General features: G+C 35.8%; 1 protein-coding gene across 1 annotated transcript in view; it reads right to left on the bottom strand.

Annotated features, from left to right (window-relative positions):
• Positions 1–1,380: 1,380 nt before the first annotated feature.
• LOC107525958 (sodium channel protein type 3 subunit alpha) overlaps positions 1,381–14,372 on the bottom strand; it is a 72,313-nt gene continuing 59,321 nt past the window's right edge. Inside the window, exons 20-26 of the mRNA XM_016198278.2 lie at positions 11,416–11,538; positions 8,874–9,146; positions 7,720–7,773; positions 6,747–6,884; positions 5,638–5,742; positions 3,581–3,851; positions 1,381–3,062 (exon numbers count right to left, since the gene is read on the bottom strand). Coding sequence (XP_016053764.2) covers positions 1,867–3,062; positions 3,581–3,851; positions 5,638–5,742; positions 6,747–6,884; positions 7,720–7,773; positions 8,874–9,146; positions 11,416–11,538 — 2,160 coding nt within the window. The 3' untranslated portion in view covers positions 1,381–1,866. The remainder of the gene's footprint in view (positions 3,063–3,580; positions 3,852–5,637; positions 5,743–6,746; positions 6,885–7,719; positions 7,774–8,873; positions 9,147–11,415; positions 11,539–14,372) is intronic.

Below are 14,372 nucleotides of genomic sequence, written 5' to 3'. Positions count from 1 at the left end.
AAATTATATCATTTTAGGTGATTGCACAACTTTGCCACTTTGTGCATGGCTAGAAAGGACACAGACCAAGTTATATCTCTAATAGCTTTAGTGCAGCAGGAATTAAAAAAATAAGACTAGTCTGCATAAGCAAATACTACAAAAGTTGAGTAAAAAAAACCTTTCATGAATAAAGGGTTATATTGAGGCAACCAGAGTTGGTAAAAAATGATCTAGGTTTGAGTTTTTGACCAATGTACCTACTATTGGTAAGGTAGAAAATATAACAAAGAAATCCAGAAAACCCAGTGTCTAACTTTTATTTTAGGAAATTATCCTTTGAAAAGTCTTATGAATTCAAGTTTGGAATTGTGATTTAAAAAAAAAAAGCAAAAGCATAAAGTAAAATAAGTTGCCATGTCATCAACCTGAAAATAATTTTCTTATGTACAAAAATGCAACAAATAAAATTGATTATATTTTTACATTATTTATATTTAAACAAATTTGGGACATATTTTTAGCAAAATATGAAGTATAGGTTCTGACAACAGGCAGTATGCAGTGTGTTTCCTTGAAATCTAGGGAGGCACCACACAACACTCAAGTTAAATTAAAAATGCAAAAGTAAAAGTGCTTTTAAATAACTGCAAGCTATTCTGCTTGACATACTTGACCAAGAGCTGGTTGAATTCACTCTACCACTAACATATGACTTCTTCTAACCAAGACTTATGAAGAATGGATTGAGTAAAATAGAGCAGCATAGGCAATATTAACATGCATTAGTGATAGTCTTCAAACTATTTATGTTTAATGAATGGTACAGGGTACGTCCCTGTTGGAAGCTCGCAAAAGACACATACACTGTGGTACATATTTGATTTAATAGAAGTTGTTTATCAGGCTGTATATATACTTATATATATATATTTGCCCAAACATGCACCACAGGAAAAAATAACTATTTACATAACAGGGGGTGTTTAATAAAATGTCAGCTTTGCTAAGAGCAGAAGGTGGCAAAGCAATACTGCAGCAGAAAGTGGACCAACTATTCTAAAGTGATACTTTAGATAGACTATACTTTCCTAGAACAGATTATTAGATTACTTTTTTTGAAAGCATTTAACCAAAATTAAATATAGAGCTCTGGAACTTGGAATAAAATCTGCACTTGCTGAAACAGAATACTTTGCATAAAAATAATCCTTTAAAATTAGAGGAGACTTTACAGGCACATAACTGTTCAGATATAAACAAACATAGACTGAAACACTTTCAAAATTAAAGTCATCTAGAAAATGGAAGTACCTGAAATTTTTGTTACAATTTTGTTTCTGGTTTTGAGCTAGAATTTCATCTCTCGGACAAAACATTTTGTCTGATTATTTGAGAAACTTTTGGAATAGGAACATAGGAATTATATACTTTTTTCTCAACTTAAACCTCATTTACAAAAATAGTGACATAGTATTATGAATAAACTATGAAGTAAGGACCAGGGAAATCCACTAGAACAAATTTTGTAAAAATATGGCAGATATGGAAGTTAAAAATAGAGTGGATGCAAGTACTGTACTAAAGGTGTTTGGTGTAGTTACAACGATCACTTTGCACAACTATCCCTACAGTCTAGGTAGCCGTTGAGTTTCTCCTCAGCAGTGTCAGCTGATAATGAGAACAGTAACCTTTTGTCAATGTTGATACCCTGACTCACAGAGTTGTAGTGACGGAGTGGCCACTGTCTTGTTATAGGCACTGACCATGAGTATTTGTTAAAACAGTCAGTTTGGCATAGACCTCCTCTGGGAGTCCAGTTGACACATAGACTTTACCTTCGTAGGCTGTAAACAATTGATTACAAAGATAATTCTCTGTTTCTTTTTAATTTTGATTTTCCCTGACCTCTTTCCCTTTGCTTTCTTTTTCTGGCTTGTCTTTCTCAAACTTTTCTTTGTCTGGCTTTGTTACACTATCATAGGAAGGAGGAGAGGTGGTGGAGGAACTTCCATCTGTTTTCTCTGGGGTAGAGTTCCCATTTAATTTGTCAATAATCATGTCTTCTTTTATAGGTAAGTCAACCCTCCCTTTGATTGCCTCTTTATTATATTTACTTGATACCTTTTTTAACCTTTGCTTTAAAAGATAACATCTGAAATTACGCTGAATGATAGCAGCAGACACCTCCTCTTGTTTGCGTTTCAAAGTGGTTGTGATGGGTTCATAGGAGACTTTGGATGGATTCGATGCCATGAACCGGTCTTCCATCTGTATTCGAAGGGCATCCATTTCTCCACTCTCACCCAAAACACGCTTTGTAAAGGCAAATAAAATGTCGAGGCAGTGGATCCGGTCCCCACTGACCATGGGCAGATCCATGGCAATGAGCTGGACTTTGTTTGGTTTTGCTACAAGAAGAGGAGGATCCAGGGCAGCTGCAAAATCAGACAGCTTGGAGAACTCTATAAACTGGGTCGCATCAGGATCAAACTTCTCCCAAACCTCATAGAACATCTCGAAGTCATCCTCACTCAGGGGCTCTGCACTTTCTTCAGTGGCAACACTGAAGTTCTCCAGGATGACAGCGATGTACATGTTCACCACAACCAGAAATGATATGATGATGTAACTGACAAAAAAGAAAATGCCAACAGAAGGGTTCCCACAGTCTCCCTTAACTGAGCTGCCAGGGTGAATTGCGTCAGGGTCACAGTCAGGTGGTGCGCTATTGAGAATAGGTGCTAGCAAACCATCCCAGCCAGCAGAGGTGGTAATCTGGAACAGGCAGATCATGCTGTTGCCGAAGGTTTCAAAGTTGAACATGTCATCAATTCCAGCTTCCTTTTTAACATAGGCAAAGTTGGACATTCCAAAGATGGCATAGATGAACATGACCAGGAAGAGCAGGAGGCCGATGTTAAACAACGCAGGAAGGGACATCATCAGAGCAAAGAGCAGTGTGCGGATCCCCTTTGCCCCTTTGATCAGACGTAGGATTCGGCCAATCCTGGCAAGACGGATCACTCGGAACAGGGTAGGGGACACAAAATATTTTTCTATCAGCTCAGCCAGAAACATGCCTATGGAAAAATACAGAAAACCACTAAATAGTGAATATTTTATCCTTACATGAATACTTTATCTTTGCAAGGTCTATGAAAACAACAAATTTGTTATGAATATAAGCCTTTGCTAAATATTTCAATCCACTCCCTAATTTATTAATTAAAGATTACAATTATATACAATTATTCTATAATGTCATAAACCAATATGGATTTTTGCAAAATTCAAGAAATTAAATAATCTCAGATAGTGATATAACAATTTAAGTTTATACACAGCCAGTTTCTATGAGTAGGCATCCTCACATATGAAATGTGGCAATTACAAACAAAGATTGTTTCTGAAATTCCCAAATACATTGTTTTTTATTTTTGAATACCAATCTTTTTCAGCTAGAGGAAAATGAACAAGACTGTTAAACTTTAGATCTACATACGTTATAATTCTCAGATCTGATTTCCATGTTACACAGCTGTCAGGCCTTGAGGGACCTTCCTACCACTGCACTTCTCTGTAATGAAAGCATTCTTACCTACAATGGAGAGAATCACCACCACAAAGTCAAAGATGTTCCAGCCTATGGTAAAGTAGTAGTATCTGAGGGAGATAAGCTTTAGCACAAATTCTCCAGTGAATAGTATAATGAACACAAGGTTGATCCGGGACAAAACTAGAGTCATGTATTTGCTCTGGTCATCAGTTTCCACCATCATGGTGACCATGTTCAGGCAGATGAGGATCATGATGCTGATATCAAAGACTTGTCTGGTTACAAAATCAAAGACCATTCCTTGGAATTTGTTCTAGAAAAAGAGAGAGGAGAGAGAAGGTTAATAGGCATATTTCATAAATAATGATCCAGTAAACTCACAGTCAAATTTCTTCCACCAATGGCCATGAGATGTGCACCCTTCTCACATAACCCCACACAATTCTGTGTGCTTCATTTCTCTTTATGTTAAAAAAGAGAAAGAGTTGAAAAAAGACATATGATGAAAATAAAGCATAATTGGTTTATTTAGGTTCTATGGGAAGATAAAGCCGAATAAGGCATAAATTGGTGGCCATTGGCTGATAACATGTATGGGTTTTGCTTGACTTTAATAACTAGTCATTATCTTCCGTAAAAATAATCAAACTAGTAATGAAGATTTACAAAGGTTAATGTAGACAGACTTGTAGATGAGTGAATAGTCCAATTAGTTTATCAATACTTTAGGACTGATAGTATCTTCTTTCAATTTCTCTTTCCCACAGTATGTCAGTCATTTTCTATTTAATTCTACCTCTTCTAACTGTAATATTCAAACGACCTTCAGTTAAGCAGGTTCATCCCCTTTTGTATACCCTGTTCCTCCCTCTCCCATCTCCTACTCAGCTCTAACTACTCTTAAAAATATGGTGAAGTTGTTCATAGGATTCATGAGGCCTTGTCTAGTCCCAGTTCTAGCAATTACAGGCTTTATGATTTTGGGTATGATATTTACCTTTTTTGGGCCTCAGTTTCCTTATTACTTACACATCTAAGAGAACAGATGAGCTAGAGTACAGCTCTGTGAGCATAATACATCATTATTATGCCTTCCTATTGTGAAGCTCTACAGCGTATGCATTCTAAATATGTCCTTTCCGTGTGTGTATTTCGTGAAACAAACTACTTTGATGACATCTTTTTCCTTTCTAAAAAATATTAAGAATATTTTTTAGTCATAAGAATAAAGAGAACAAATAGCATAGAGAGGGAGCCAGTGGGTGTGGGATGGGAAATCTGAAAAACTCCATCTACTTAAAAGACCAAAAGGGTGCCCTATAACAGGATCAAAGGAGCAGGGTCCAGTGCATTGTTGGCAGCAGGAACATTAAGCCTGCTTGGGAAGCAGTTATTGGGAAGCTTTAGTTGGAGACTTTCAACTGACAGACTGTAAAGAACATTTCCCCTTTTAAAGAACTTAGTAATTCTTATTTAGTGTCTTATTGAGTGTAGCAGTTGTGAATTGTGTTACACAATATGGACTTCACAATTAGGGCATATTATGTCCTGACAATGTCACACAATATGTTCTGATCCATTGTGGTACATTTACACCATGGAATACTATGCAGCTGTAAAACAGAAGGATCTCTTACCCTTTGAGACAGCATGGAGGGAACTAGAGAGTATTATGCTAAGTGAAATAAGCCAGTCAGAGAAAGACAAGTATCACATAATCTCACTCATATGTGGAATCTACAGAACAAAATACACTGATGAACAAAATAGATCCAGAGACACAGAAGCATGGAACAGACTGACGAATCTCAGAAGGAAGGCGAGGGTGGGTGGGTGGGAAGAGATTAACCAAAGAACTTATATGCATGTATGCATAACCCAGGGACACAGACAATAGTGTGGTGAAGGCCTGGGGTGTGGCTGGGGGGTGGAGAGTGGTTGGGGAAGAAGGAGGGGAAGAAGGAGGGGGTCAATGGGGAAAAAAGAGGACATCTTTAATACTTTCAACAATAAAGATAAATTTTAAAAATATATGTTCTGATCCAGAGTTTCATTGTATGGAAATACGGCTTTAATATGTCAAGATGAGTCATTCTTACTGCTGGCCGAGGTATGGGTTTCTGAGGTTTCTTGGACCCAAGTTTCTTCATTGCATTGTAATATTTTTTCTGTTCCTCTGTCATAAAGATGTCCTGACCTCCAAAGTAAAGACATAGAATAAAATTGGTTACAATCTCAACAAGTATCACAGCAGTTTTACCAAAATATTTCTGGGGCTTTTCTTTAATCCTCTCCATTTTCGAATATTATCCTGCTTCATACAGATTTTTTCTGCTTTTCCCACTTATGTGAAATTCTGAGTACTTTAATATTATATAATAACCCATAATCTCATAAAACTCTGATTAGTACAAGATCTTAATTTGGCTATCTTATGTTTAGAAGTAGGATCGGGGTTCTCAAAGACATTTTCGTGAAAGAAAAAAGTTTTCTTAGGCTATTTCACTGTTGACAGTCTTGTTTATTCAACAACTTTGAGCACTTCCTGTGTGCTAGACAATGTATCTGGTATGAGAATTACATAGATATATAAGACACAGTGTCTATATGCAAAAAACAACCGCTACAGAGATAACAATAAGTTCCAAGACTCAGAAATGGACTTTATATAGGAGAGTACCCTTGAGCTAGACCTTAAAGGATGCTTAAAGGTTTGCTAAGCAACGCATTCCAGGAAGAGGAGATTATTCTCCGTTAAGTCATGAAGGCAGAAGAACATGGCTTGTTCAGAAAAGGGTAGAAAACCCATGTATCCTTGTGTGTAGCAAGTGCCCAGATGGTGGCTGGGCAGTGCCCGGAACTAGGGAAGTGGACATAGAAAATGTGCTGAGGGAGAAAATGAGGCTGAAAGCTGGTGGAGATCGTTCCTGAGGGGCCCCGTAAGCAAGGATAAAGCATTGGAGGCCCACTGGATGTTGTGAATCAGTGGTCACATTTTTGGGTCAGAAAGACGCTAGAGCAAGCAGCTATGCAGAGGATGAACCTGGAGGGAACCACTGATTAGAGCTGGAGTCCTCTGCAGCTGAGCTGACCCCGCCATGAAGGGAACAGGATGTGAAAACGATCTAAGTCCCTCATGACCACAAGCGTCCGAATGTCACAGAGAGGCCCTTGGGACGCAGAAAGGGGAGCGCCGAGGGATACTTATCTTCTTTTTCTGTTGGTTGAAGTTATCTATGATGACACCAATGAATAGATTCAGAGTGAAGAAGGACCCAAAGATGATAAAGATGACGAAATATAAATACATATACAGATTGTCTTCATATACAGGCTGAAGTTTAACCTAAATAATAATGAAAATATTAAATATTTAAAAGCATGATGCTTAAACTAAATTAACAACTTGGTTAGCATTATTACTTAATATAGAGCTATTTTTCCCTTGTCCTGAGATGGTATTCTGCAAGACAATTCTTTTTTCAAATTGTTATGGTGTAGTATATAATGAAAGTTTGTAATTTTTATGATGGTTCCTGCATCTGTTTTCCCATTATGGCTTATTTGTACATATTATTTAGAGTAAATAACAGTGGTATAAACAGGGGAAATATTTTGAGCCTATTGTTAGTCTTATATATATATTTTTTTAGTATGTTCAATTTGGGTTCGGAAATGCTGGCTCTTGGAGATATGGTTTTAATAACAGAATATCAACTTCCATGAGAAAAATTCAGCATAAACTATATGTTCTGAGGAATTATTTTTATCCCTATTTTTAAAATTGAGTTTCCCTGAAACTTGCTTGCTTTTACCATGGTATTTTTGGCAGCTGGTTTCCTGACCCTGGTTTATTATACTCTACAGGCATAGGGAGAGACAAGTTACTTTCTCACTGAGCAGCATCCCTAATCTTAACAGTCTCATTTACTGGGTCCATCTTATGTCTTCTGGTCCAAGCAGTTAGATATCTTTTCATAACAGATATATATTACATAATAGACATGCTAACTAAAATGTTATCTATATTGAAGTGTATTGTCTTAAAAAGTTCATTTCTACATATAACTGTACATGTTCTGATAACATCTAATATAAAATTCTGGCCTTTCAGCTAAATGGTCACAAATGTTCACTATGAAATATCTAGTAGCTATAAATAGTATTTGAGTGGCACTTACATCTCTTGAATCAACAGCTGCATACATAATGTCCATCCAGCCTTTAAATGTGGCCTGTAAACAACATATATTTGAATTCTGCATAAAGCCTAATCCAAGAATGCATTTTACCATACGAAAATATGATAGTGTTATTACAAATAACTCTTGGTACAATATTATGAAATTTTCTACAAAGAGATTGAAGTGAATTGAATGAAGAAATGAAACTGAAATAGAACAAGATTTTATTTCGAGTCTGGAATTTGTTTTCTTTGTTTCTCAGAAGGTTTTCCATTTTTTCCCTACGCTAAAATTTAACTATGTGCTTGATTCATAAAACTCCCATCTCCACTCAGCTCCCTTTCATACAAAAAGATAAGCTCTATGATTTAAACCTATGGTATGTTTAAACATAACTCAGTCATTTTCATTAACTAATTATTGATTAGTTAATATACTGTCAATTAAGTCAAAATTATTAAACATTGCACACTTTAAAATTCACTCTATAAGTTTGCATTTTCATACATATTAGAAGCATACTCTTTAGTTGTTGTTATAATTTTTTCTTTTTTAATCTTCACCCAAGGATATTTTTTCCACTGCTTTTCAGAGAGAGTGGGAGAGAGAGAGACATGATGATTGGTTGCCTCCCACGTGCCCCGACGGGCTGGGGATCGAGCCTGCTACTGAGGTACATGCCCTTGGCTGGAATCGAACCACTGAGCCTCCACAGGCCAACGCTCTAACCACTGAGAAAAACCAGCTAGGGCAAGTATAATTAATTATATGACTAATAATCTATACACTGAATTCATTACTACAATATAGACATTGTTATTTTAATACATAAAATTGTTCCTTTGACAATGATTGTCACAAAAATCTAGAAATGCTAATAGCACAACAGTGCTCAATAATATAACAAGAAAACACAGGAAACAGAAATATAAAGTCACATTAAAACATACTAAAAGCTGAATCCTGGGGAAAGTACAGTATAAAATAACTGCAAAACATCTTTGCAGTCAAGTCAAGCTTAGAGTATAGGTATTATCATCAACTGCTTTTGTGCTGTCAGATATTAATCATTCAAACAAAGAACATCAGAGAAATGATCTCACTTGAAACATTTTGAAAATGTTTTCAAAACTCACACAGTAGCCACTTACCACTTGCAGCAATGCGAGATACCCAGCACCAACATTATCAAAGTTTACTTTCACGTTTTTCCACCGAGCTTGCTTGCCAAGAGCCTGACAGTCACTGAAATTGTTGACTTCACTAGCTTCAAACTTGTTACCCGTTGTGGTGTTAACACAATGGTAGAACTTGCCAGCAAACAAATTCACACCCATGATGCTAAAGATCAGCCAGAAGATGAGACAAACCAACAGCACATTCATGATAGAGGGAATTGCTCCAACAAGAGCATTCACAACCACCTAGAAGAGGAAATGAGGATTAGGCAGCTTACAAAGCATTAAAATGGAAACCATTCCTTTCATTTATTTAATACTAAAATGGGTGTGAAAAGAGTTACATAAAAATCTAGGTGGACAAGTTGTTTCTTCTGATAGTTTCTAGGACATATTTGATAAGGGAAAACAAACAGCGACACAACCAAAGAGCTAAAGGATTTAAGGAAAGCAAAATACGTCAAAGCATGAAAAGAAATAAACAAAACCTGATATAGTGAGATGGAGTCAGAAGATGTTTGCATGCTGGGGGAGAAAAGGGAAAAAAATACATTAAATGCCAACAGAAGAAGCAATCATCGTTCAGAGATACGTTTTAATTTTCAAGAATGTTAATGAATGATTGATGATTTGAAAATGTGATTAAACAAACCCTTTACAAATAAGCACAGTTTTAATAATGCATTGAATCTGTATCCTCTGTACAAGTGAACTTTTCATGGCTATGAGAATAGGATTGGGAATTTGCAGGGTCCTTTTATTCTCCTGTTGGTAAATCTCAATTTAAAAAGTATATTAAATTAGGAAATGAGATGGAATTTATCGCTGGGCATAAAAGGCAGTATGTCCCCACCATTATTATTCTCTCTTAAATGTTCACTTTGTGGCATGTGTTATTTCACCAGGCTGAGCTATTTCATTAAGGAGAAATTCAGTCACCTTTCCCCTAATTAAATTCAGAAGAGATTAAGATATATTTTGAAATTTCTAGAGCTGTCAACAGTATCTTTTCTTATCTAATATAATTTGGTTTATATTGGACTATTTTGTTAAAGCATTTATATTAAATAAAACTATTGTTTTATTTTAAAATATTGTAAGTAGTATTTTAGAAATCAAAGCCAAAGATTTTTAAATTGACATAAAAACCTAGAATCCAAAACTGTAAAAATTTCATATGCTACTTAAATTTTATTTCTTTTAGAAATTAAGTCAAATGTATTATATTTAAATCAGGGTTTTTTGCTACTAAAATTTGTGTAAAATTACCTCCGCAAGTTCTCTTGTTATCAAATAAATGCATGACACATTTTACCCTCTTTTATAGCGGGAATGTTAATTCTGCCATATGACTAAATTAAAAATGACAGAATATTTTTCCAGATAAGAGCAAATATATAAAGGTTTTGTTTAGCTGCTATTTCCCCTTAAAAATGAATCATTAATATCAAACCATACAACCAGATGAGGGCTTAAAGGTCAGTAATGGTATAAAATTGGTGTGAAAAGAACCTGAAATTGTGTAATTTTATAAATGTCATCTTGTCTTGTGATTTCCATGATCAAATATCAGTGTAATAAAATTATAATGTAAAACCAAGTATTTCTTTCCTTCCATGATCTGAAAAGTCTGGAGAGCGGTTTAATTCTCCTCATGAGTGAATCTCAATGTCAAGGCTGAAGTGTTTTTATTGCCCAAACAAACTACTTCCTAACATAAAAGCCCTGTGGCCTAGAAGAAATTCAATATCCATGTGCTTTCGCAAGCTGGATTAAACAAAGCTGGCCTTTGTGCTAAACAGTATTTTGAGGGTTGCTGCAAGTGGGTGTGTGTACAAGTGTGTACTATATGTTTAGATGCATAAAATATACACTAAGGAGGAGAGCTGGAGAGGAAAATACACTATAGAAAAAGCAAGCCTCATGCAGAATGCTCACTTAAAAGGGAGGTCTATAAAGCAAACTACAGGGTTTGCCAGCAATGTTTAATTATCCTAACCCCCTACTTTGTTTGCTTAGAATATATAGATTTTGTCAGAGGCTACAATTTAGTGTTGTTTTCTTGTATAACAACTATGTTTATTACTGATATTAATTGAAGAACTAAAAGCACACAAAAACCATTTTACCTTTCATTCATTACCAGTAATTTTTGAGAAATCAAACTACCTATTGAAGAATTAAAAACCCTCCTAGGATGAATGTCAGTAGTAAGTCATTTCAAAGTATATAAGCAATGGAAAGAAATAAATGGTAGCACACTGTTTTTGAGTGTTGTGGAAACACCCTTGAACTTTCATCAGGAGAGCTGGACTCTAGTCCGTGTTCTGCCACAAACAATTTTTGAAGGCCTGTTTCAATTTCAGGAGGCTAGGCTTAGTGACCTCAAAGATTCCTGCTCTGAAATTTTGTAATTCTATGAAATACATTTCAAAAGAGTATGGCTCCCCTCTATATCTAAATCATTATCTATATTTAATTTTGACATGCATCACCAGAGAGATTTTACTCTTACCCTCATGCCTTCAAACCGGGATAAAGCTCTTAGAGGTCTTAAAGCTCTTAGTGTCCGGAGGGATTTGATGGCACCAAGTTCTGAGTAGCCGAGGGCATTGGCTACCAAGCTAACCAAAGAAACCTACAAAAGGAAAAATGATTAATCAGTCCACCAAGAAATAAACTGCTGACTGAAGGCATAGGATATGGTCTCATCTTTGATGACGACCATATAAAACTTGATACATATCTTGGCAGCTTTCATCTTCCACATAGTGGGATCATCTTACATTGTGAGCCTCATCTCACACTATTGCTTTTCTTACCAGTGAAACCGGAGTCCTTGCCCATTTTTATAAACATTTGTAAACTCCTCCAATTAGATATTCCATGGAGCCCTTAACATGTGCATGAATACCACTAATGATTCAGGATGTGGTACAAAACCCATATCCTCCATAGATCTGTGCTTAATACCACAGATTAGAAACCATGTTTCTCTTGTGAATTTATGTATCTTGGTTATGCATAGTGGAGGCATTTGCCATGTTACAGAGTCAGTACATCCATTGGATGGTGTAAGGGCACTAGGGCTTAATTTCTTGTGAAAATGGCTGTTGAAAATGGATCTAAATGAATCTCCCAACGATCTTTTGAGGGCAGATGAAAATAATGATCTGCTCAAGAACACATGGTATAAAGGGTGATGCCAAAACCAGAACCAAGGCTCTAAAGGCAATTGGAGCCACTGTCCCCTCGCTGTTTAATTTAGCATACATCTCACAAAATTGAACAGAAAAATAAATGACTTGAAGCTAACCTTGTCTAGAGGCAGGATAATTTATTGAGCAATTCATTTCTGTCTAGTGTTTGCTGTGACAGAAGACTGGAAAGATGGGAAAGGTTATTAGAGAACACACAGGCTTCTATATTCTGGGCTCCTTTGCCTCAGGCGGCATTAACAGCTTCTTTATATTTCTGGAGCTTCTTATTGAAGACTTCCCTCATCCTCCCAACCAAGTCTCTTACTTAAAGATAAATGGCTGCACATTTTTCAAGCCCCCAAAGTAAGGTGGTTCATGCTTTGAAAGGAAAAGAAACACGTAATGGCTGGAACCCAAAGGTACTGGCAGGTTAAGATGTTGTGGATTCAAAGGCTAGGAGGCACCACTTGCCAAAACCACCTCCACACTGGCCTGGCTCTGTGTGCTGCTAGAGAAACTGGGCACTATTGAATTGCCCTGCTTTTAATGGACTTCATGTCATTTTGTGTAGCACAAAAACTCATTTTATTGAGTTAAGTATTGTAATAACCTTAATATTCTTTAAAGACAATTTTGAAATATATAATTTTAAAGATTTGCAATATACTTAACATGTAAAGATAGTGTCTTTTATGGGGAGGGTGCTTTACAGCTTGCAATGATCTTTTTCACTCATTACCACTGTCTCAAAAAAGTCAAATGACTAGCCCAAGAAACGGCAGCAAGGGGCAAGCTCATAACCGGAATTTAGGTAGGCCTTCTGTTTTCAAGTTCAGTGTTTTCCACATCAGCAACTTTGTCCCCAACCTTTCAACACACAGTGTTTTAATATTCATTTCTTTCATGCCAAACACAAAAGGCACTCTTGCTAATGTGTACAAAGTGTAATAGAAACTTTGTGCCCAAAACTGAATTTTTAGTACAAATTTACATAATTCCTGGTACCTCACTGCACAGCAAATACTGTGTGAAACTGTCTGTGCTGGGTGTTTCAGGGTGGTTGTCATTCGCATTTTCCTACATTCCTATGGCAGCTAAGGTTGAGCAGAAAGGCATTCTGCAGAAGAAACTGACGATTCTGAAGAAGAAACTGGAAGTCCTGTGATTGGTTAATGAACCAAGTGGTATGAATTTATTTCCCTTAAAAGTAGCTAAAGATAATTCTTTAAGTTCAATATAAACAGTTAAATGATTAAAAACATATGACTACCTCCATATATTCAGATAATACTTTTCAATCCAAAAGCTTGTATAATTTCTGAAGGCAAAAATCTAGAAGCATTCCAATTATTATTATTTTTTTATTTTATTCATGTTTTTAGAGAGAGAAAGAGGAAGGAAAAGAGAGAGTGAGAAAAAGAGAGAGAAACATCAATTTGTTGTTCCACCTATTTATGCATTCATTGGTTGATTCTTGTATGTGCCCTGATCTCAGGATAAACCTGCAACCTTGGCGTATCAGGATGACGCTCTAGCCAACTGAGCTACCCAGCCAGGGCTAGAAGCATTCCTATTAAAAACACAAATAAAATATTCCCACTATCAACATTATTATTTAACACTTTATGAGAAAATAAATGCAAACTATAAGAACTAGAAAAATGGAAGAAATCATTTTTTGCAGATATACTGTTGTTGACCTCAAAAACAACAAACAGGGAATAAAGTGAAAACTGTTATAGACAATAATATAATTATTTTAGGTACTAATATATTTTCCATGTTTTTTACAGTGTGTGTGACTGTCTTTTGGAACTACACAAACTTTAAAATATTAAAAGAAAAAAGAATAAGATAACGTAAAATATTATTGTTTTAAGATGAAGAGCATAGAGGAAAATTCCTTCTAATATTAAAACCAATTATACATCAGCAATAATTAAAGCTGTCATATTAGTAGACAAAGAAATTAATGAAACAAAATAAATCTGTTTTAGCCCCAAGTCATACCAAGTTTTAGCATGTAGATGAGAGGAGCATTTTGAATGAGAGGTAAAAGGAACAACTTAAATGAGAAATCATTTTTGAGGAAAACAATATTGAGGCCAATAGCAGTATCTACAGTATAGCTTGCATAGTTATAGTATAGGATAGTTTGGTTTTTATATAAATTCAGTATCTTTCTGACCTTTGGATAGGAAAAAATATATATACAGAATCAGAAAAGTGACCCATCTAGTGCAGTATTCTGGCATACAAAAGCATGGGTTAA

The sequence above is a fragment of the Miniopterus natalensis genome, chromosome 8, assembly GCF_054644295.1.
Source record: "Miniopterus natalensis isolate mMinNat1 chromosome 8, mMinNat1.hap1, whole genome shotgun sequence".
NCBI classification, from domain to species: Eukaryota; Metazoa; Chordata; class Mammalia; order Chiroptera; family Miniopteridae; genus Miniopterus; species Miniopterus natalensis.
The sequence above is the reverse complement of the archived record's forward strand: the minus strand, read 5'-3'. Positions and strand labels throughout refer to the sequence as shown.